The sequence below is a fragment of the Eptatretus burgeri genome, chromosome 3, assembly GCF_056783735.1.
Source record: "Eptatretus burgeri isolate ZD-2024b chromosome 3, Ebu_testis_v1, whole genome shotgun sequence".
Classification (NCBI taxonomy): domain Eukaryota; kingdom Metazoa; phylum Chordata; class Myxini; order Myxiniformes; family Myxinidae; genus Eptatretus; species Eptatretus burgeri.
Window position 1 is genome coordinate 113,846,818 of NC_140963.1, and position 26,016 is coordinate 113,872,833.

The 26,016-nt window shown below is 42.8% G+C and overlaps 1 protein-coding gene across 7 annotated transcripts in view; it reads left to right on the plus strand.

The window, feature by feature from the left end:
* Positions 1-26,016, plus strand: part of LOC147030766 (tensin-1-like) — a 434,197-nt gene that overhangs the window by 208,801 nt on the left and 199,380 nt on the right. For 4 of the 7 annotated variants that reach the window (XM_085875169.1, XM_085875171.1, XM_085875176.1 and 1 more), the window contains 2 exons: positions 9,783-9,824; positions 11,514-11,566. The exons of the other annotated variants lie outside the window; for them this stretch is intronic. In XM_085875169.1, the coding sequence (XP_085731295.1) occupies positions 9,783-9,824; positions 11,514-11,566 (95 nt within the window). The remainder of the gene's footprint in view (positions 1-9,782; positions 9,825-11,513; positions 11,567-26,016) is intronic. 7 annotated transcript variants of the gene reach the window in all.

Sequence of the window (26,016 nt, forward strand, 5' to 3'; positions counted from 1 at the left end):
AATGGGGAACAATCACTTTAAAAATTATCAGATCCAGATCTGGATTTGGTTCTTCACCAAAATTGAATCAATTCGTCCCCGTCACACACCCATGTCCACCAAGTTTCGTCCAAATCTGTCCACCACCTTTTGAGATATCACGCTATATATCATTTTTGGCCCAATCTCTCAATGGTGAAGAATCACTTTAAAAAAGTCGAGTAGTCGGATCCGGATCCAGATCTTCACCAAAATCTAACCAGTTCATCCTTGTCACACACTGGACATGCGCACAAAATTTAATCCGGATCCGTCCACAACTTTTTGAGATATCCTGTATACAAACAGACAAACGAACTTCACCTTCAGTGGCGGAAGTGATAATACAGAATCAAAATGCAATATTATACGTCACATGCACTTTGCCAATATTTGGCACTGCAATCCTTCTGCAAGGCAAACTGCAGTGGCATCACTCTCTGCTGATCTGGAATTGATCAAATGCTCAATGGAACATCTTCATTCCTGTAAATTCTCACCGTTTCACCCCGTCAGTCCAGAAGGATTGCCAAAACAACCCACATATCAATTTCCATTTCCAGCCACTCGAAGCCATTCAATCTCTTGAGCTTCTCGGCCTCACCATCAGGCATGACCTCTCCTGGGCCGACCACAGAGCAGAGCTGGCCTCCAAAACCAGATGCAGACTGTGCATCCTCCATTGATCAAAGTCTTTCCTTGGAAAATCAGAACTCCTCACAGTCTACAAGGTCTTTGTTCATCCGTAGCTCATTGGAGTACTGCTGTCCCCTATAGGCTGGCATCCGAGCATCACATCTATTTCTCCTGTATTCTGTAAAGCTGTCAACATTATTGCACTCTCCTGTGATGAAGCTAAAGCAGGAGAGGAGGAATCTTTTTCATACTTTGACTGTTCATGCCCACCTTTCCTGTTTTCTCTTCTCTTGTTTATCTTGTCCGTTTGTTCTCAACATATGTTTGACTCTTCCTCATTATATATTTTAAAAACCTGACTTTAGGCTTGTCTCATATCTATGTTAAATCTTAATTACTCCTCCATCCACATGTGAACCTTCCACCCTTATAGTGTTCACCTCCACCATGCATGAGCATAACTGTGAAAGCAATTATTGGCTTCCGCACGTAGTGCACACTCATGCTGTCCACTTGGCTGGTTTTGTGTATTTCGAGCCATCTCTCTAGTTTTGGAGCCATGAGGAAAGAGCCAACATCGCCCTTCGAAAGAACATCATCTCGTACCTCTTTTGTGAATGCGCCAGCTTCTTAATGCCACTGCATGCAATGAGAATTTCTGGACATTTGAAAACTGTACATTGAATCATCGGAATTTTTGTTTTGTAACATGATGGCACATTCCTTTTAATGTGTCAAAGTATATGCACCATCGATTCCGATCTATCACGGATGACCGTGAATATTATTGGTACCCTTGTCTTTCTAATGAGCAAATAGACCTGGCAAAGTCTCCTTCTCCTCTGTCGACCAGGGTAGAGCAGGAATTTTTAATCTGGCCAGGGCGCGCTGGCACACAATTGCCAACTCTTCTTGAAAGGTACCGTGGGATATTTAACATCCACACTAGAGAACGCTAACATAGAGGGCACACTCTTTGATGTAACACCATGCCTGTGAAGCACCAGGATGAGAGTTTATGGTCAAACCTGGAGTTGAACCCAGACTAGACGGCTCAAAAGTGAGTGCGTGACCTCTGACCTATCCCATCAGCCTGTACCCTCATTTACACTGACGTAAAGATAACTGATGTATACCGAATGAGACGACTTCAAAGAAAACTTTTGAAAACTGTTTTGAAAATCATACAGGATGCAGGAAGCTCCAATAAACCAACACTGGGTCCAGAGTAGATTTTAAGGTTATAGATTGAGTGCATTTTTCAAAATGCTGCGGAATGTATGCTGTTCAGTGCACAGGGAATTTTGTGTGGCAGCTCCCAGTGGTATTTATGGAAGTGTCGTACAAATTGCCAGTAAGCCTGGTGTTGGCCTAATGATTAAGGTGGCTGGGTTAACATCTTCGGATCTTGAGTTTTGAGCCCCCGTCAACCGTTGAATGATTACCAGGTTGTGTTGACTCAGCCTATCATCTTTTCGAGGTCAGTAAAATGGAGTACCAGTGTTGTGGTAATAGAGGCACTGCATCAGCGGCACAGCTGTGCCCCCAGAAAATGATGCAACCGGCATCCAGAGACTGCACACTTCACAAGAACATCATCTTGTACCGAGCGAGCTTATTGGCAGTCATCGTCGTGCTGTTTGGTTTGAAAGCACCAACCATCCAAGGCAAAACTAGAGGCGGTAGGTCACACCCCAATCGATCGAGAGCCACAAAATATCCCTCCCACAAGCATGTGTTTACCAGTTTTATACACCCCGTCACATGATGATTACAACCAAGCACCCGCACTGCCCATTCCAGTCCTCACCAAGCTGGAAATGGGAAAGGAAGAGAGCTTGCTATGGATTATTGTGAGCCACCGGAGATTGAGCCGGCCGTTTCCCCTCCACGCGATCCATGCCAACCGTCGCATCCCAGCACCAGATTGATGACTCCGTCCTCCTTACAAGGCCACCTGTATCTGTGGTGGATGCACTGGCAGAGATGTTATTTCCCCCGTTATCTCCCACTATGTTGTTCTACCCCGGCTTCAAGTTCAGATGTGTTTCTTCATTTTAATACCCTACCTATCCCTGCCCATCGTTTGTCATTACCAGTCTCTTGGGGCAGGGGGTATTTAAGCCCCATCCAGATTTCAAAGATTCTTTTCATCTGAACAGTTGCTCCGGTTAATATGAAGGATTGATTCGTCCTTGTATGGAGTACTGCTCTCACATATACAGTCGGGAGGTTCTTGCTCTGCATATTTACTTGACAGAGTCGAGTCTAAAGCAATCCGACTTATCAACTCCTCTCAATCTGACCTCAAAACTCGACTTGCTTGAATTACGCCGCATAGTTTGCTCTCTTTCCTTTTTCCATAGATATCACTTCGGTTTGTGCTCCCGAGAACTAGCTGCTCGTATACCTCCAGTAGCTGGACCACAAAATACTCGGCAAGACACGACGCTCCATGATTATTGTGTGTCCGTCGAGAACTCAACGGTGGGCCGTCGTGATGCTTGCTTCTTTCCCTTCACAGATAATCTCTGGAATTCTTTACCTTCTCATTGTCTTTCCTTATACCGGGCGTAGTGGCGTGCGCCTGTAATCCGGCGACTCGGAGGCTTGGGTTGGAGGATCGCTTGAGGATGGGGGCTCTGCACTGGGCAGGGTGTAGAGCAGCCCGGAATCATGGCGAAACCCAAATCCTGATCCCTGTGTCGTAAGAGGTGACCAGGGTTGCGTCAGGAAGGGCATCCGGCGTAAAATCTGTGCCAAATCAGTATGCGGATCATAACGGATGATCCGCTATGGCGACCCCTAACGGGAGCAGCCGAAAGATGAACAACAACATTGTCTTTCCTTATGGTTATAACCTGTTCCTTTTCAAAAGGCAGGTTTTCCACTTCCTGAAAATGTTTAGATGATTATTCTTACTTTTCTTCACTTCTCTATTTCTTCAGTTCTTTTTGTTTTATTTCAAGGCCTGGTCTCGAGAACAATACAGTCTGTGACTGGAACCTTTAACATTAAGACAAAAAAGAAGTTAAGATTCTGGATTTGTGTTTTTGAGCCCCTTCTGGATTTGTGCCCAGTCTTCAAATTTAGTTGTTTTTGTGTAGTCATTGCAGCGATTCTTTCACCACTGAGAGATCGAGCCAAGAACGATATGTCGCATGATATTTCAAAAATGTATTTGGCCCGATATGTTCTCGTGCATCAGACGTTGCATGGCAGAGGAATGCGCTGTACCGAGTGCCCTCCTAGTTTACTATTAAACTGTTCATTACATCTTTGGAGTAGCGACATCTCTTCTTCCCGCCGTCGTGCTGTTAGAACAGCAGGCCACCGTTTGGGAAAGCGTGGGATTCCATTTCCCGTGCTCAGCTTTGAATTTGGCCAAACACCGGTGGGTTATCCGGGGGCCACACACCACGTGCATGGGGGTGGGTAAGCCCACAGGTTTGCACACAGGGTGACAAATACATTCGCTGCAGCAACATTCATCACAATATTTTGCAACATCTCCATGGTCTTCGTTTCCATTTGCTCATGTGATTGAATATTTTCATGCAAAACAACCTCTTCCTTAAGTTAGTGATAATGTCGGCTTTCTTCTTGGTTCGTGGAACTACATTGGAATCGTCGCATTCATCCAAAATGTCTGTTAACTAAAGTTCAGGCCATGTGCAATGACCGCTTATTGTGGCCAGCATAATCACAGTATTGTGTCCGATGTTTTAGCACAAAGTTGCAATCGCGTTGCCCTTTCGAGAAGCCCCTGCACAAAAAGAACATTTCTGAAAAACGCTGTTCATTTTCATTGCATTTTCAACACGGAGGAAGAGACTCGTGGTTGAGTGGGATGATAAAGGAGGGAGGTCAAAACACCGATGACAGAGTCAAAGGAAACAGGCAGACAAGATGCACACAAACAAACAAGAAAGATAAGCAGGCAAATGGGAGGCGATGTGACGATGCAGTGGGCAGTCATTTTGAGAGACTGGAGGGAAAACATGACTGAATGTAGTTGGTGATGTGATTATACAGACGTGGAAGAAAAAAGATTAAAGGAGTGGAGGTAAGCATTAACCTTGAACTCGTGGGGATGGTGACAAGGAATGGTTCATTTGGTTTAACATGTGCAACTTGGAATAGCTTGTGAGTGATGAAAAAAAAAAAAAAAAAAAGCAGGAAAGACAAGATCAGATGTGAGGGAGTAGAGGCCACACCTGTTTCAATGAGGAAAGTCCTTGCATTTCATCCTCCAGGCAAGAGATACCAATTACCCTTGAGAGCGTAGATTCTACTGCCTCTTCGAGTGAACGATATAGCATGAAGCAACACTCGCCCACAACATGGACCATTACACTGGCATGGATGAATGGCCCTGTACACCACTGTACTCGTCCACAACATGAACCATCGAACTTGTGTGGATGAATGGCCTTGTACCCCAATGAACGGTGATAACGGTCAAGGAAAGACTTTGCTGTACAGAGTATTCCGAGGCAACACCCTGAGTTAGAGTACGGCTTGTGGCAAAGCAAGGAAGATGTCAAGGCCAAGGATTTCAGCTTCACTGGAGCTTGATTAAGTAATTATATACCTGGTGTTGACTTAATGGTTAGGGTGGTGGGCTTGGGATCCAAGGATCCTGAGTTAAAATCCCACTATGCTGTTGTATTAATACCAGGTGTGGTTGACTCTGCCTGTCATCCTTCCGAGGTCGGCAAAATGAGTGCCAGCTTGCTGGTATCCTGTGTTAGAGTGGTGACAGATCCGGAATTGTGCCCAATAGCCAAGGAGACTGCTTCGGCAGCACCAACGCTCTGCACAGAGTATGGTCTCAATGATGGATGGATGGATTAAGTAATTGAATTTGAGGGCTTGCAACGTGGAGATGTACTTGCCAGCATTGAAAACAATAGTTGAAGTCACAAGTTTATTTTTTCTTCTCTCCAGATATAGTGATTCAGCTTACAACCGAAACAGCCCATCCCCCACGTAGGGGAGATGGGGTTTTGCAATCACGTGTGTGTGCGTGCGTGCGTGCGTGCGTGTTTTTGTTTTTTTTACTATTTGAGCTTTTGTCGTCAAATTTTCAACAAAGCTTCGTTATGAGAACATGGAGAAGCCAAATTAATTATTTGGATAAAAGGTTAACATTGCATAAAATCATCAATTTTCATCCAATTGACCTGGGATTTTAAGAATTTTCATGTTGGGTCACCGAATTGGTTCACCAATCAAAAGCTAAAAGCTGATTGTTTATTGGGTTTTTTTTTAAATCAAAAGGTCAAAGGTCAAGGTCGTCTAAAATCATCCACCTTTTTGTATTTTTACCTCCACCACCGAAGGGGGATGGAGGTTGTTTTTAATCGCTGTCTCTCTGTATGTTTATCTGTTTGTCCGTTTGCTTGTGTGCAGGTTATCTGAAAAAGTTGTGGACGGATTTGTATGAAATTTGTTTGGTAGGTTGGGTGTGTGACAATGACAAATTGATTAGGTTTTGGTGAAGATCTGAATCCGGATTCTACAATTTTTTAAGTGATTCTTCACCATTGAGAGATGTGACCAAAAACGATATCAAACACGATATCTCAAATTTGTGGACGGATTCGGACGAAACTTGGTAGATGAGTTAGTTAAGTGACATGAACAAGATGATTCAATTTTAGTTTAGGTCCGAATCCAGATCCGGCCCATCAGTAGGATACAAAGGTATGCGCTCTATCGGGTGCCCTTCTAATTACCCTCGCTAGAGGAGAGGTCCATTTTTGGGTCCATTTTTTTTGTTACTTGGGGGAAAAAAAATTTTTTGGGAGAAATATGTTGATTGTCTCCATTTGTTTGTTTGGTTGTTTATTTGTGTTTTGTTTGTGTGTTTGTGACTTGGCAAAAAAAAAAAAAATTTTGACAAGTATGTTGATCGCCTCCGTTTGTTTGTGTGTTTGTATGTATGTCCTCTTGCCTCCAGCCCAAACCGCTCAACCGAACCTTCTGAAATTTTGAGTGATTAATGTCACCGACCCTGCAACGGTCCCGCATTGAAGTTTCGTAAAATTTGGTCCACCGAAAATAGGCCAATTTGAGCCAAATTCTCTAAAATCCTCAATTTTCATCCGATTGACTTGAAATTTGAAAACCATTTCCACATAAGGTCACTGAATTCAACCACCTATTATTTTTGTGATCAGCATCAGCGAAAAGGTCAACATAGACCAAAAGGTCAGCATCGACCAAATTTCTAAAATCCTCAATTTTAATCCAATGAACTTGAAATTTGAAGAGAATTTGCATTTCAGGTCAATTAATTCAACCACCTATTCATTTTGAGGTAAACATAGGCCAAAAGGTCAAAATAGGCCAATTTGGGCCAAATTTTCTAAAATCCTCAATTTTCATCCAGTTGACTTGAAATTTGAAGAGCATTTTCATGTCAGGTCCCTGAATTCAACTACCAATTAATTTTAAGGTCAAAAGGTCAACACATGCCTAATTTCTAAAATTGATAGAGCCAAAAACAAAATAAATCACTATATCTCAAAAAGTTGTGGACGAGTTATGACAAAACAAGGTGGATGAGTTGAATAGGTGACAAGAACAAGCAGATTTTATTTTATTTCAGATCCAGCCCATCAGTGGGATTCACAATGTGAACTGTTCCACCTGGCAGAGGTATGCGCTCTACCGATGGTCATTCCACTTTGTGGTCTTTTGCCAAGTTGTCACTCTATGAGTGGTTTTTCATTTGTGTGTTTGTTTGTCTGTCCGCTCGCCTCCAGCCCAAACCGCTCGTTCTAAAATTTTCAGAAATGAAGGTCACCGACCCTGCAACGGTCCCACATTGAGGTTTCGTAAAATTTGGTCGATCAAAAGGGTCTACATAGGCCAATAGGCCAATTTGAGCCAAATTTTCTAAAATCCTCAAATTTCATCTGATTGACTTGAAATTTGAACAGGATTTGCAGAACAGGTCAGTGACTTCAACCACCTATTACTTTTGAGGTTATCTTGGTTCAACAGGTCAACATAGGCCAGAAAGTTAACTCAAATTGGCCAAATTTTAAAATCGTTTCTAAAATTGTGAATTTTCATCCGATTGACTTGAAATTTTAAGACCATTTGCACATCAGGTCGGTGAATTCAACCACTTATTAATGTTGAGATCAATATAGGCCAAAAGACCAATTTGGGCCAAATTTTCGAAAATCCCCAATTTTCTTGTTTTAGCCGATTGACTTGAAATTTGAAGAGCATTTTCATGTCAGATCGGTGAATTCAACTACCAATTAATTTTAAGGTCGTTCTACTTTGTGCTGTTTTTCCAAGTTGTCACTTTATGAGTGATTTTTCATTTGTCTCACAGTCTGTTTGTCCGCACAGATCTTTCGTGTTTTTCTTCGTAAATGCTTGTCGGATCGCGATGAAATTTTCACCAAAGGAGCGATTGCTCATGTAGAATGATTTATTGATAATGATGACATCATAGGTCATGTGGTGTGGCAGCCATGTTGGAAAAACGGAAAAAAATTGGACCTCTGTCGCTCTGAAACCACACCAAGGAAAAATTAAAACTTGGCACATGGCAAGCACTCATCATGGGGAATAACTGTGATTTTTTTTTATGATGTCATCGGTGCCTTCATTATGAAGTCATAATTGCATATGTAGAACGCTACCTCTGATCAGTATGAAAATTTGAAGGTCATCGAGGGATAAAATGGTCCACAGAAAAAAACAATATCGATGACATCATCAATCACGTGATTCGACAGCCATATTGTTTTTTTTTTTTTTTAAAGAAAAACCTTCAAAAATCTTCTTTACTGAAGCGGCTGAACAGATGAGGCGAAATTTTATACGTATGACCGCCTATCCATGAGGAACAAAAGCATCACGCATAAAACGTCATAGGGCATTGCCATTTCTGGTCTATTCATCCTTTAAGTCACATGGTTTGGCAGCCATGTTGGATTGAAGAAAAATATTACATAATGTTTTCTCTGGAACCGCTTAATCAATCGACATAAAACTTCAAAATTACCATCCAGTAGTGATAGGGAACAAATATTTTAAATTTCAACGTGATCGGACACATGGTCTGGCAGCCAAAATTATTTAATATTTTTGATCTGGGTTGCTTGTTATTTATTTATTTATTTATTTATTTTTGAATAAGGCTAACTTGGCTGTGCCTGGATGGGTTGGAGGGTAGAGGAGTTGCTGCTGAAATGTGAATCATATCCAGGTTCCTCCTGATGACTTCATCTTTGCTTTTTGCTTGTTGGGGTTCTTCCTGATTACTCCAATGCAGGACTATCTATTTGGTCTTCTATTTGATTTGAATTGAATTTATTTTAATCCCATTCTAAATTCAATTGAATAATAATAAACGTCATGGGTCAGGGTGGGGAGTCCGATCAATGTCTTGGTGCCCGGTCATCACTGCCAGCAGTTATAAAGTGGCAGTTCTAATTATGTCTTTTATTAATTATGTAACACAGCAGTACACAAACATCACTCAAAATACACCACACAAAACTACACAAACACCACTCAAAACAAGTCCTGGCAAGGGTCTGCAATCTCTGATTGCTCTTTTTCTCATGTTTTAGCTGTTTTCATCATGTTTAGCAGACTGAAGAAGAAAAAGTCCAAATACAAAGCTGAGCCGGATGAGCTTTGCCTATTCAGATGCTTTCTCGTGGTCTCTGGGATGACTGTGTGACGCATTGAATTTCATAATGTGTTCCACATGGTGTTTGCAATCATCGATGAAATGCAAAGATGCCTGTGTAGACTCAATGAGCTATCAATATGTGTAGGTCTCTGCTATGCCATCAATGAAATAACCATTGTTGGAATCACAAAGCCATAAAATATAGATTTCCAAACCTTGCCGGTTCAATGGACACACATTGTGGGAAGACAGACCAAAAATTCTACATCCTGAAAGGAGATAAAAGTAAATTGTGCAAAACAAAAAACAAAAAAAAAAATCACCCTGCAAATATGTATTTCAGCATTAAGCTTCAGATGTTTATTGTAATTAGATTTAAGATGACTGTTAGAGATAAGCAACACGTTCATGTCTCTGCATGCTGTGATTTGCTCTTGTTTGTTTTTCTTGTCCCTAGCCAAGTGGCTCCGAGTTGCCATTGAAGCTCTCAGGCAAAGCGGTGAGTGTTGTGGGGTAAATACTTGAAGTGGTGACTTTAGTTGTGACAACAGAAGCAGATTTCGAAGATAATGTATAGCATATGATGGCCCAAGAAAAGTTAATACATTACAATTGTGATTGAAAAGTTTCATAATTAATTGTATGAAGCAACAATATATTTATCCTTTAATAACAATTCTCAACATTCCAATAGATATTCTTAATGAGGAAAAAAATTACTTCTGTCATCATTTCTTCGGCCTCCTGTAGGTTATTTTATATGCAGCCTGTGGCTGATTGTTGCATCATTTCTGAGTGCAACTGTGCCAATGATGCAGTGTCCCCTGTTCCCAGTAAGCTGCTACTCATTTTGCTGACCTCGGAAGGATGACAGACAGAGTCAAACCAACTGGTGTTATCTAACGGCACTACAGGAGCTTTAACTCAACACCCAAAGATCTTAAGCCAAGCACTGTAACCGTTAAGCCAACACCAGGCTTCCCCCTGTAGGTGCAATTAAATGATGGATTCCCCGGTGTTTTTGGTTTCCTAACAAGACAGGATTACTTGTTGCCTTGAATTTGAAAACTATAACATAGAACAATTTATTTGCGTTTATTTCTTAAATTACTAGTGACGAAAGTGACATTGAATCAGGCAGGAGTAGTCGCTACATATAGTGATAAAGATGGGCAGTGCCATCTTCATGAAAAACCAAAATCCGAAGTAGGCAATTGCCACAATGTGACACCTTCAAATTAATGAAACTTCAGCTGTTCACTGCACATACAACGACATTTCTGAACCCTGCACACAACACTCCATCAGACACTGCCTGAATGTTTGCATTTGTTTCGGTTAAACATATAACACAATGCTTGCAGGAAGGCTAGTCGAAGAAAACCTCTAAAGCTGACATTCTTTGTTTGACAGGTTTACTGTCTCAGGATGTGCCTAGGGATTGTTTACTGGGGCAGAAGGTACTCTGTGGGTCATGGGGTTAGACAGCCCATCATTGGAAGCCACTCAAAAGGGCCTGAGCTAATGGAATCCCTGTCTGGCACATCAAGAGCCATAGACATCTGCAGCCTATTCTCCACAGACTCATGAGCTTTGGATGCATGCAATTATATATATATATATATATATATATATATATATATATATATATATATATATATATATTTTTTTATTCTTTCGGCTGCTCCCGTTAGGGGTCGCCACAGCGGATCATCCGTATGATCCGCATAGTGATTTGGTACATGTTTTACGCCGGATGCCATTCCTGACTCAACCCTGGTCGCCTCTTATGACACAGGGATAGTATATATATGTGTGTATATATGTATGTATATATATATATATATGTATATATATATATATATATATATATATATATATATATATATGTATATATATGTATATATATGTATATATATGTATATATATGTATATATATATATATGTATATATATATGTATGTATATATATATATATATATATACATATATATATATACATATATATATATACATATATATATATACATATATATATATATATATATATATATATATATATATATATATATATATATATATATATATATATACCAGTGTTTGCAAACAAATTACCAGAGATAGACATTCAGTTATACACTCGGTTCGGTTAATTATCTTTCATTTCTTTACTTTTTCTCCTCTTCCAGAAATCTGTGGAATCAGCAAACAACAAATCTTATGCACAAGTTAAAATAACCAGGTGAGATTTTCTTCTTAGAAATGTACATTTAAGAAAGAAAAAGAAGAAAAATATGGTAATAATGTGCCTTCAATGTTTTTCCTCAATTTCCATTGTCGTCATACTATCATACACAATTTGGTGTCTGTCTGTCTGTCTGTGTGTAGTTTTAACTGCGATACATTCTGTCTTTACTTATCCAATCTCAACCAAACTTAACAGGAGGACTAAGGGTCACACAATGGAGGTTGTAGTGACTTAATTTGCCCCCTTCCCCAAGGGGGTTGTCCGCCTTCAACAAAATCCGTGTTAAGGTTTATCTCCATGTTAAGATAGCTTATTGTGTTTTTCCAAGACTCCTTCTAATAACAAAAGTACCAAGAGCGAGAATTGCTTTGTGTTCCACACCCCTACCGATGTGATATTTTCTCAATCCAAAAATGGCATAACTCTGTGAAAAATTGACGAAACTCCCTGAAACTCGAACCTGTTCTAGAACTTATCATAATAAAGCCATCTACCGAGTTTCAGTTGAATATGTTTAAGGGAATTAGAAAACGTCAGAAAAAACACAGGTGGGATGGATCGATGGACGGAGAGCAAACCTATATAGTCCCCTCCGGTGAAACTGGTAGTGGACTAATAATTACAATAATGATAATACCACAATATTAATGTTATTACAAAACAATATGAACACGAATAATATCCCCCTCTCCCCAAGGGGTTTTTCCTCTTTGGACAAATGCTGTGTTAAAGTGTATAAATAGCTTATCATGTCGGTTTTCCAAAGCCACTTCTAACAACAAAAGTAATAACACCATCTTCAGCATCGTTTTACATTATTGTGGTGTTTTTTTTCATGGTTGCTTCCAATAACAAAATTAATAACAACAATAATGATAATAATATTGATACGCCACCGTCCACATGTCAAATGAAGAAGAAGCAGGACATCAAGCATTTCATCTTCGGAGGACATTTTTTTTCAATTCAAAATGATGCTATGGCAATAATGATAACAGCATAATAATAATATCTACATTATAATAAAACAAGCTCAAATGGGCGAAGATCCTCGTCCTCTTAATGATGACGTCATAAAAACGAATATGACGTCATTGTGATGTATCAGGTTTGCGATAAATTATCTGTGCTAATGCCCGGCTTGATTTCCGCAAACAAAATTCAAACAGCTTGCCTTGTTTCGGAGATAATGGCATCGGCGATTTCCATTCGCGGCGATATTATGGCGTCAACTTTTTTCTAGGAAGTATTTCCAAAATCGGAGATGGTTTCTGACTGCGCGTGGGCTTTCTGCATATACATGGCAAGTTTCACGAAGATCTGATGAAAACTCTGGGTTGTGAAACAAAAAATGTCAAAAAATAGGAATGACGTCATAAAAATTGATATGACGTCATAGTGATGCATCATATGTGTGGGAATTCATCTCTGCTAATGCCCTGTTCGATTCCCGCAAACAGAATTTTAAAAGCTTGCCTAGATTCGGAGATATTTTTTTTAGGCGATTTCCATTAGCGGAGATATTTTGACGTCATAACTTTTTTTCTAGGAGGAATTTTCAAAATCGGAGATGGTCACTGTCTGTGCAGGGTATTTTTACATATATACGCCAAGTTTCAGGAAGTTTCGATGAAAACTGTAGGCTGTGAAACAAAAAAGTCCACAAGAAGAAGCAGTAGAACAACAACGTGAGTAAGACTTAGAGATCCTCCACGAGGATCTAATAATAATACCAGTAATCATAATATCACCAATAATAAGAGTAAGAATAATAACACCCCCTCCCTACAGTGAGACAATGTATAATTAAGGTAAAAGGACTGAAAATGACCCCCCCCTCCCCCACCTGGTAGCTCCCAAAGGGAGTATGTTTTTTCTCGAGCTTAAAAAACGGACTTTTCCCCACTGTCATCATAATGGTGGAAATTTAAATTAAAAAGAATTGTTCCATTCCATGGTGCTGAATGAGACCTGAAATAAGTGTCGCTCTGCGCTAACTTGAAGGTATAAGATTGGCGTCAATGCGACAAACATTGGGATTGGGGAGAGATTGCTGCATTCTATGTTGGTTGGAGCTTGTTGTAACTGAAACACTTGCCATGTGCTAACTTGAAGGTAGAAGATTGGCGTCAATGCGACAAACATAGGGATTGGGGAGAGATCGCTGCATTCTATGGTGGTTGGAGCTTGTTGTAACTGAAACACTTGCCATGCGCTAACTTGAAGGTATAAGATTGGCGTCAATGCGACAAACATGGGGATTGGGGAGAGATCGCTGCATTCTATGGTGGTTGGAGCTTGTCGTAACTGAAACACTTGCCATGCGCTAACTTGAAGGTATAAGATTGGCGTCAATGCGACAAACATAGGGATTGGGGAGAGATCACTGCATTCTATGTAGGTTGGAGCTTGTCGTAACTGAAACGCTTGCCATGCGCTAACTTGAAGGTATAAGATTGGCGTCAATGCGACAAACATAGGGATTGGGGAGAGATCACTGCATTCTATGTAGGTTGGAGCTTGTCGTAACTGAAACGCTTGCCATGCGCTAACTTGAAGGTATAAGATTGGCGTCAATGCGACAAACATAGGGATTGGGGAGAGATCGCTGCATTCTATGTTGGTTAGAGCTTGTCGTAACTGAAACGCTTGCCATGCGCTAACTTGAAGGTATAAGATTGGCGTCAATGCGACAAACATGGGGATTGGGGAGAGATCGCTGCATTCTATGTAGGTTGGAGCTTGTTGTAACTGAAACACTTGCCATGCGCTAACTTGAAGGTAGAAGATTGGCATCAATGCGACAAACATAGGGATTGGGGAGAGATCGCTGCATTCTATGTTGGTTGGAGCTTGTCGTAACTGAAACACTTGCCATGCGCTAACTTGAAGGTATAAGATTGGCGTCAATGCGACAAACATGGGGATTGGGGAGAGATCGCTGCATTCTATGTTGGTTGGAGCTTGTCGTAACTGAAACACTTGCCATATTTTGTAACGATCGTCATTTTCGAAAAGCAGATTTCGTTTTATTGACCCGCATGCACAGTGCACGTCTGACTCTGCATTGTATATCATGATGTTCATGGTGAAAACATTCTTATCAGCAGATTGAAAGTGCTGTTTCAGAATGTAAGCATAAGGGTCAAATGTTAATGCTCTCCATTATTTACAGATTTGAAGCGTGTTTTGGAAACTGTTTAAAATTGAACATTTGAGTGGCAGTTTGCGATACACTGCCGAAGGTTTGATGGATCATCGTGAAAAACTGACCAGCGCTGTTTATGTTTGTCATAATCTTTTGCCAAAGCACTTTTCTGCTCAGTTCATCATTTGAAATAAATATATTAGTTGCATATTTGCTCCAAGAATAGCAGGGAAAAGAATTAATTACACAATATGCCAAAATATATGAGTGGATACTTAAGAATTGCCAATTCAACCACTTTGATTACTGGTAATACATATTTCCCTGAAATGTGCATAAAGAAACAAAGGTTTAAACGAAGAAACCTGCCAAATATGTTTGGGATATTGTATCCTATATATGTTTATTTATTGTAAATAGGCTAGCAGGATAGCTTATATGTATGTAACCTGTTATTAAGTTGTCTAGCCTGGGTTTGAATCTTGGTTCAGCTATAAACTATCATCCTTGTGTTTCCTGGCAGGGCAATACATCAATGTGTATGCCGACCAATGGAGGGACGTTAATCTGGAGGGCGTCCTGCCATCACTGGTTATTTGTGGACGTAAATATCCCAGAGTGTCATTCGTGAAGAGTAGGCCACCCTGGCAAAATTTCAAATTTCTGCCTAAAACCGTGGTCTTCTTAGATGTCCATTGATACCAAGTTGCATTGCTTGCTGTGTCAGAAACAAGGTTGTTGCCTGGGGAGCAGCTCCGACAACATAAAAAAAATTAATGTCTCCATGTTGTTTGAATGTCAACTGTATTCGGCTATGAAGGGCAACAGCGACGATTCTGAGCACACACGAGTCAATGTATCAACAAGACGGAGCATTTAACAATCCAGAACCTTTCCGGGGGGATTTGTCTTGTGTGGTGCTTTATCTCGGATTCCCCTTTCACAAAGTGAGTGCTATATTGAAGGAGGACACCTTGGTGGCGCTGTGGTGCCACAATACTGTTGATGTGCAGCAGAGAAACACACGCACACACACACGCACTTACTGACACAAAGACTGATTGCAATAACGACTGAGACTAATTACTTCTGATAAGGATGGTAACTTTAACCTGTTTCTTTAAGCTTGGTGTTTTATCCCTCATCATGTGAAGTATAAGCTATACAAACAAAGAGGTTGTTGCTAAAAGCAAGCATTTGTTTAGGCTCTATGTGGTACATGGTGTACATTCAATGCTGTTTATGATCAAATGTTTACTCATGTTTTATTTCACCTCGGTGGTAAACATTTAAAATATATTGAATCCGACATTGACTTTATTTCCATTAATGACGAGCTTCAATTGTATGCCTCAACTATTCAACATGCTGTGTGCAGTTGCATGCATAAAGCATCTCGGAGCTTACCCTGCACCCTGGAATTGGCTCTTACCACCCACAGCATTTACAAGTACAGTATAACATTGTGCGTCTTGGCATAGTCCACTGCCTTCTCTCTTTCCATTTCCTTTTCCCTGGAACCTGGCATCAGCAATCTCAACAAAGGTAGTTCGATGTCTGTTACGAGTAATCCGGAAAATATCTGCAACCATGGCGAACTAAATAAAATTCTCCGGTGCCCTCTCACGCATATGAACAGATAAATCTTTCAGGCACACACCAATGAAATGTTCTTTCACACAAAACTCACACAAATAGTCAAACATCTGGTTGGACTTCAAAAGTTCAACACACTTTGTCTTGTAATTTATGAACCTGATTATAAAATGCTCAGGACTTTCCTTTCACTCTGACTTGACACTCCTGAACTTTGTTCTATAGCCATCTTCGGTCAACTCGTACTGCTTTAAAAGTGCTTCTTTCAACTGGTTATAATCAACAGCTGCCACATCTGACAGTCTGGAATAAATGGAACGCTTTTCCAGTTTACAAAGTTCCAGGTGATGTGGACACCAAGTTTCTGCTTGAAAATCAGCCAACATCTCTGCATTACATAAAAAGGTGCAAAAACTGATCCCCTTAGCTACAGACATATCGGCTTACTTCCAATCATCTGCAAGGTCATGGAATCCATCATCGCAGTTGATATAAAATTCTTTCTTTTCTCCAACAGCCTCATCTCAGATCACCATTTTGGATTCAGACAAGGTCGGTCCACCTTGGACATGCAGCTTCTACTCACTCAACAACGGATGAATGCCCTCAATATCAGACATGAGATCAGGGCCGTCTCTCTGGACATAGCTCATGATTTTGATGCAGTCCAGCAACCTGCCTTGCTCTCTAAACTCTCTGCCTATGGCATCTAAGGCCAACTCCACACATGCATTACTGACTTCCTCTACTCTAGTAGCCAACATGTGGCACTCAACAAAATAATTTCATCTTTACTCCCTGTTAAGGCTGGAGTGCCCCAAGGCAGTGTTCTGGGCCGAGTCCTATTCCTGATCTTCATCAATGATCTCTCTGACTCTATGGAAAATTCTCTATCTATTTGCAGATGACTCCACCTTCTGCCGTGACATTTCTCATCCTTCAGACAGGCAGGCTGCAGCCTCTTCCCTTTCTCCAGACCTTGACAAAATCACAAGCTGGTCAAACACTCAGAATGTTTTTCAGTCCTAACAAATCTCTCTCTCTCTCTCTCTCTCTCTCTCTCTCTCTCTCTCTCTCTCTCTCTCTCTCTCTCTCTCTCTCTCTCTCTGTCTCTGTCTCTGTCTCTGTCTCTGTCTCTCTCTCTGTCTCTGTCTCTGTCTCTGTCTCTGTCTCTGTCTCTGTCTCTGTCTCTGTCTCTGTCTCTGTCTCTGTCTCTGTCTCTGTCTCTGTCTCTGTCTCTGTCTCTGTCTCTCTGGACCATCGAGCAAACCACAATCCTCTTGAGGAAGTTCAGTCATTCAAATTCAAAGTTCAGTCTCACTACCACGATCTTTCTTGGGCAAACCACATTTCAAAGTTGGCCTCCAAAACTATCTGCCAGCTGGGCATCTTCTATCATAAAATATCCTTCCTTGGCACACCTGAACTCCTATGCACCTACAAGGTTTTCATCTGCAGCTTGATGGAGTACTGCTCTCGCCTGCCTTGCATCTTGCTCAGCTTGAAGCTGTGGAAACCAAGGCCTTCAAGATTATTGGAATCTTCCGCAATGAAGGCAAGTCTGGGCCTATCGCTTCGCCATTGCAGACAGGTCGATGGTCTCTGTGTATTCAACCACTTCCTTTCTGGTCTTGCATGAGTGTCAGGTCAAGTCAGATTAGATCTGTGACTTGCTACAGGTACCATGTAAACCTGTACCAACCTGTTCCATGGTTGGGTTGTCCGTGACTAAACCGTCTCACCAAGTTTCTTGGTGAGAAGGGTGTATGATATGGACACCCAGCAGGATGAAGAACAAAACCAGTCAAAGGGTGGAGGAGCTCCTTGTGAGCCAATGGCCATCCATATCTAGTGCCCAACTGTGTTTGTGGACATCCTCCTGCAGTTGGGTTACTTTTTATTAGGATGATGGTGGTAGGATTTGCATTCTGGCCACCGTAAAACCCTTGATTCTGCAAAATATTCAAAAAGCATAAAAAAATCTGAAAATCCACTCTGTGGGAGTACCTCCTGTGCAGCTGCCCTTTGCAGGGCAGCTTACCAAATGACGGGATTGGGAGAAAGCCTTCGGGACCCCCAATCTTTGATGATAGGTTGGGAAACCACGGGGTAACTTTCCCGGGTCAGATTGCAGCAGTGTGTGTTGGGGTGGTGCTGAGGTGTCATCCACCAGATTGCGGTCTCCTTGGGTTAACCTGAGGTGTTCCCTTCGGGTGGGTGCCTGGCATGTCCTATCCCGAAGTGAGGATGATCACCTGTCTCTGTTATCATCTGAGCTCAAGTATTTGGACATCGATATTGCAGCACTCTCTGAGGTTCGGAGACTGGATAGTGGCGAGATCATGGTGGGTGGTTACACCTACTATTGGTCTGGTCGCTCTGATGGTTACCATGCCCAAGGAGTTGCTGTAGCTGTGTCCAATAAGATGACTCCAATGATAACTGAGGTAACATCGGTCAATGGGAGTATTATGAGACGAAGGATTCATCACTCCCTGGGTGTCATTTCCCTGGTCTCTGTTTATGCTCTGACTGAGGCGAGTGATCTCACCGTGAAGGACGCACTCCATGCCATGCTCGAGTCTGTGGTTGATCAGTGCCCCAGGCGAGATAATCTTCTCAGTATCTTGGGGGATTTCAATCTTGGGGTCTTGGGGGATTTCATTGCATCGACTGGAACTGATAGGGATGGTTATGAGATAAGTGTTCATCCCCGTGAGTCTGGAACTGTGAAACAGAATCGCATTAAGTTCCTTGACTTTGCAAGAAGTTATAGACTTAGGGTGGATGGTTCATGGTTTCAGTGCCCACAAGCTCATTGCTGGACTTGGTATTCCAACGCTGCCGGTGCGGCAAAGCGGATTGACCATGTGTTCGGTGATGGTCACTGGAGGATGATCCAGAACTGCAGGGTCCACCGGAGTGCTCAGTTCCTCAATACTGATCACCGGTTTATTGTAGCAACTCTGAAGTGGCAGCTTAAATCCAGGAGAATGGTACCATCCCAGCCGAGGCTGGATGTTGGCAAGCTCAAGGATGAGAGGGTAGCTGAGGAGTTTGTGAACAGGCTGAGTGAGGATTTGGGGGGTCTGGGTGCTTTTCGAAATCCTAAAGAGATGTGGAGTGCCTTCAAGAGCACCATCCTTGATGTTGCCTGTGGATGTCTTGGAATTCACCGTGGGGCGAAGAAGAATTTTGTCTCTCAAGGGACACTGGATACCATTGACCAGAGTCGCAGGGTCAGGCTGAATGGCAGAGCTGAGCTGTTCGGGGAGCGCAGGCGTAAAACTGTATGTGCACGAAGGGTGGACAAGGAGGCCTATGTGCGAGGAATCTGTGAGGGGGTAGAGCATCACCTGTGGCCAAGTGATTCTGATCCTGCTTACAGGGGAATTCGCACATTGCGTTCATCCAAGCCCGTCCCTCGGTGTATTACTGTTAGAGCAGAGGGTGGTCGGCTCTTGACAGAGGAGTCTGAAATGAATGCCCGCTGGGCCAGTCACTTTGAGCGGCTGTACCAGGCTGATCCACCAGCTGTTGAGTTGGACGTCAAGGGTGTTACAATCCCCATTGCTGACCCTCTAATCAATTGTGTTGCACCTTCGTTTGTGGAAACACAGGCTGCGGTGAACCAGTTGAAATGGAGTGAATCTCTAGGGATCTGTGGCATCCATGCTGAACTTCTCAAGGCTGGTGGAAATGCTGCACTCGTGCACCGAATGCATGTGAGAGTTTCAGCAGGGGCTACTTGCAGCCTATGTTGATCTCTGTAAAGCGTTTGATCCAGTGAATCGGGATGTCCTCTGTAGGATTCTTGGTCTTTGTGGGGTGCCCCCACAATTGATCAATCTGATGTCTGAACTGTACTCTGGCACTGAGTGTGCCGTGAGATGTCGTGATACCATCTCTGACTTAATTGCAGTTGTTACTGGAGTTCATCAGGGGTGTGTACTGGCCCCCACACATTTCAGCACTTGTATGGACTGGATTCTGAGAAGGATGCCGAAGAGATCAAGCTGCGGTGCATCATTTGGGAATGTTAAAATCTCTGACCTTGATTTCACAGATGATGCAGTCATCTTTGCAGAGACTTGAAATATCCTTTGGGGGGCCCTCGAGGTGCTGAATGAGGAGTCTGAGCCGCTGAGATTATGGGTTTCCTGGGTCAAAATGAAAATCCAGGCTTTAAATGATGTCTTGGATGCTGCTTTCCTGTCTGTACCTGTTTGTGGTGAGGATGTTGAGGTCACGGAGAGATTCACTTACCTTGGCAGTGATGTTCATGTCTCTGCTGGCTGTGAGCCAGAGATCAATCGAGTCTGGGTCGGGCCTGGGAAGTCATGGGTTTACTGGATTATGGCGCTGCCGGTACCTGTGCAGTAGGAAGAAAGTCTGAGTCTTCATGTCCTTGGTGCTTCCAGTCTTACTCTATGGATGTGAGACTTGGACTCTGACCAGGGATCTGAGACGGAGACCTAATTCCTTTGGTACCAGATCTCTTCGGAGAATCCTTGGCTATCGCTGGTCGGACTTTGTGTCCAACGAGCGGTTGCTGAGAGAGACTCAAATGAGATTTGTTACCTGCATGGTCTGTGAGCCTCAACTGCGGCTGTATGGACATGTGGCTCATTTTCCTGATGCTGATCTTGCTCACCAGATTCTCTCAGCGAGGGGGCCTCGTGAGTGGAGGAGGCCAATGGGCCGACCACGTACCTCAAACCGGACCACCTTACCGGATCAGATGCAGCCGAGCATAACTGCCAAGGACGTACCGGCTAGAAAACAGATCGTTGGGAGATGACGTCCCTGCGAAGCAAGGATGTGCACCATGCTGGACCAATGAGGGAAAAGACAAAAATGAGCTGTGAACATTTCTAAACAAAGCATTTATTTACAATTAAGTGAGGAAAGGTATGTGGAACAGGGAATGGGGTTTATTATTATGTACAGCAGAGAATAGCAAAGAATTTGTGGGGTGCGACAAAAGGCAAGCAATTTATAAAAGCAGACACAGAACAGACTTATCCCGTTATATCTTCAACAATCTTAACTTATGCTACGGCACGTGTCATCACACACACACACACACACACACACACACACACACACACACACACACACACACACACACACACACACACACACACACACACACACACACACACACACACACACACACACACAATGAATATTAGATTGCCAGAAGGAAGGAGAGTAGATTAGGACGAACAGCCTAGCAATACCGACCGCGCAACCCAGTATGCTTTGGGGGATGCTCCGATTGAGCGATCCCACCACAAGAGTTGGCGCTTTATCTCCTGCTTAATCACTTTGCTGGGGCTCGTGGAAACATGTGCTCCGCACTGGTCCCAGGACACTAGTCGGTCCTGCGCGCCCATTCGGGGCATTCTCGGCGAGATGTGGTTGATGCTGTCAATGTGCTTATCCTGTCCCCGCACCACATGTTCCGAGTGGCCTGGGCCATGCAGCACATCTCTGTTTGGTGGCGAATTGCATCGATGTGGAGATGCAAGGAGGCGCGGGATGATTTTTCCCATGTGCGGGAGATGTTGGTGGTCAAGGTGGTAGAGTTTTTGGTGAGCGATGGTTGAGCAAGGTGAGACGCCATTGTAAATTGGCACACAGATTTGAACGAAAGGGTACGCCATGCGCATGCCGGGGAGCATCCTCGTTGTTGTGATTCTTTCACAGCCGGCCGCCTGGGTGCTGTGCTTGACTTTATTTGCACCATGGTTAAAAGGAAAGGGTTGGATGGAAATCAGGATTGAAGATAGAGATATAGTTATTAGACCCACGCAACGCACTTCGTCCCGTTAACCCACTAGACATGAGGGGAAGGTCTGACTGCACGAAAACTGACGGACAAAATAACTGCCTGGGGAACACTGCATGTTGGGTGCCATTGCCTTAGAGGTATGCGATTTTGCAGAACTGCAACAATGTGTGAGTGTGTGTGTGTGTGTGTGTGTGTGTGTGTGTGTGTGTGTGTGTGTGTGTGTGTGTGTGTGTGTGTGTGTGTGTGTGTGTGTGTGTGTGTGTGTGTGTGTGTGTGTGTGTGTGTGTGTGTGTGTGTGTGTGTATACATATATACTGCATATACACTACTAATCAAAAGTTTTAGAGCACCCCCATTTTTCAGTTTTCACTGAAATTTAAGCAGTTCAAGTCCAGTGAATAACCTGAAATGATACAAAGCGAAGTGGTAAACTGCCAGAGGTAAAAAAAAAGTTTACATTACCAAAAACTGAAAAATAATGTTAATTTCAGTTGTTAAAAAAGGCCCTTTTCAGGGAACAAGTCATGGGTTAGCAACTGCAACTGTTCTGCAGCAGTGGAAGTAAATTAAGCCTTGAAAGTTGAGGCAAACAATTCCCACAGGTGTCCCAACTTTTGTTGATTAGTTACAAACCCTCTGTATAAAAGCAGTGTTGGAACAGACTGTGTTGCTACACCCTCTGAAGCATTATTTGGACAATATTGCACTGCAGGAAGTCGTATATTGCTATCAAAATGGTGAGTAAAAGACAATTAACAAAGGAAGACAGACAGACCATGAAACCCTTAAAAGTGCAGGTCTTTCCTTTAGAGAAATTGCAAATAAGCCAAGGTGTCAGTGAGTACAGTTTCCGACACCATCAAAAGGCACTTGGAAACTGGAGGAAACTCTGACAGAAAGAGGTCTGGCAGACCCAAAGCCACAACACAATCAGAAGACAAGTTTCTGAGAATCAAGAGCTTGCATGATAGGCAGCTCACAGGACAGCAGCTTCAAGCACAGCTCAACACTGGTCGAAGTAAGGAAGTCTCAGTTTCAACTGTGAAGAGAAGACTTCGAGCTGCAGGTTTGACAGGTCGAGTGGCAGTAAGAAAGCCATTGCTAAATGGCACAATAAGAAATAGAGGCTTGCCTGGGCCATGAAGCACCGCCAGTGGACTACTGAAAACTGGAAGGTCTTGTGGACCGATGAATCAAAATTTGAAATCTTCGGTTCATCACGCAAGGTTTTTGTACTCCGTCGAGTAGGCGAAAGGATTGTTCCTCAGTGTGTGACACCAACTGTCAAAGTTGGAGGAGGAAGCGTGATGATCTTGGGCTCTTTTGCTGGATCCTGTCGGTGACTTGCACAGAGTGACTGGCAACCTGAACCAAAAGGGCTAGCACAGCATTTTTCAGCACCATGCAATACCCTCTGGTCTACGCCTAGATGGTCAGAGGTTCATCCCACAGCAAGATAATGACCCAAAACATACCTCCAGGCTATGTCAGAACTACCTTAGAAGAAAAGAACAAGACGGTCGGCTTCAAATCATGGAATGGCCAGCACAGTCTCCAGAGTTAAACCCCATCGAGCTGGTTTGGGATGAACTGGACAGAAGGGTGAAAGCAAAACAACCTACAAGTGCAACACATTTGTGGAAACATCTGCAACAGTGTTGGGAAGAACTCTCCAAACAATATTTGATTTCCATTGTAGATTGAATGCCACGAGTATGTTCGGCTGTTATATCTACAAAAGGAGACTACTTAGACGAGTCAAAAATTTAGATTAAATTTTGTTCAACAAAACGATTCCATGATTTCTTTTTATCTGCAATTGTTTATTTGTTCTCTGCTTTAATTTCAGAGTACATTGAAATATTAAACTGCTTAAATTTCAGCAAAAACTGGAAAAAGGGGGTGTTCCAAAACTTTCAACCGGTAGAGTATATGTACATATACATTTACATCCACATATATATATATATATATATATATATATATATATATATATATATATATATATATATATATATATATATATATATATATATATATATGTTGTTCGTCTTTCGGCTGCTCCCGTCAGGGGTCGCCACAGCGGATCATCCGTTATGATCCGCATACTGATTTGGCATAGGTTTTACACCCGATGCCCTTTCTGACGCAACCCTGGTCGCCTCTTTCGACACAGGGATAAGGATTGGGTTTTGCCATGATTCCGGGCTGCTCGACACCCTCTCATAGCGCGGCCCAGCGCAAAGCTGCCGTCCTCAAGCGATCCCCCAACCCAAGCCTCCGAGTAGCCGTATTACAGGCGCACGCCACTACGCCCGGTATATATATATATATATATATATATATATATATATATATATATATATATATATATGTATATGTATATGTATATGTATATGTATATGTATATGTATATGTATATGTATATGTATATGTATATGTATATGTATATGTATATGTATATATATATATGTATATATGTATATATGTATATGTATATATGTATATATATGTATGTATATATATATGTATATATATATGTATATATATATGTATATATATATGTATATATATATGTATATATATATATATATATATATATATATATATATATATATATATATATATATATATATATATATTTTGTCGCGATTTCGCGCCCGCCGGTGTGCGATCGGCCACGTAACTCGAATCGCGGTACGTCGCCCACCGGACGGACAATTCTGTCGTGACCCTCTCGGACTAACGCCGGGAACTAGTCACGGGTGGGCCTTTCGGCCTCACCACGATCGTGCCAATCGGCCCCCCGTGTGGGATAGGGTTGTTCGCCAAATTTGACCTACCTAAGTACCCACACGGAGGGTGGACCGGGCGATCGCACCTCGCCGCAGGTCGAGTCCGGACACGGGCCACTTAAGCGACCCGTTCCATACTATCGGGATAACCGAGCGGTGTTATCATCGACCTCGACGGTTCCAATTAATTATCGGGCGTATTAAGCCCACTACCAACCCTTTACGTGAAGCAAGATGGAGATTCAATTAAAGAAAAGACGAAGCGAAACGGGGAAAACAGTTCAACATAATGCACATTTATTCCGCGGCACACGGAAAGTACACATATACAATTACAACAATTATGCACCAAAAGCAGATGTTACAAAAGAAACACAACAATGCAGATCTACTACCGACTACGCGAGCACACGGCAACACTTACACAGTTTTACTTTACAGACGGCGCCGACAACACATCTACTCAAAAGCAAAAGAAAAGGGCCACCCTCAAAGACAAGGGGGCAGACGGGGCCTGTGGGCCGCGAAACCGGGTGGAGCCTACCCGTGGCTTGTGATGAGCCGCAAATGTGGCGGCGGTGCCCCGACTCCACGCTCCTTCGCGGGTTTCGTTGGCACTGCTTGGAGTGGGGTGGGAACGGGGCCCCCTTTTCGCACTATCTCAGCGCGGGGGGAGGAGGGAAAGGGGGGAATTGTTGATGCTCTGGGGAAAGAGGATAGCTGGCTTGCTTGGGTCCCGCGACGAGCGACTCTACTGCAACCTCGACCGCGCTCCTGGCTTCCCCTCTCTGCAGCTCCCCGACAGACTCCGAACCCCGACAGACTCCGACCTCCGACAGACTCCGACCTCCGACAGACTCCGACCTCCGACAGACTGACTCTCCTCCAGACCCGCCTTGACTGCTGCTGCCACACTCTGCCGCTGCCACACTTCTCCAACTCGCCTTGACTCTTCTCCAACTCCCTTGACCGAAAAACTCTCCCGCTGCCACACTTCTCCAACTTGCCCGAGCCCAAAACTCTCCCGCTGCCACACTTCTTCAACTCGCCCAAGCCCAAAAACTGACTGAATTCGCCCCGCGCTCGGCGCTTTATAGTACGGCAGGAG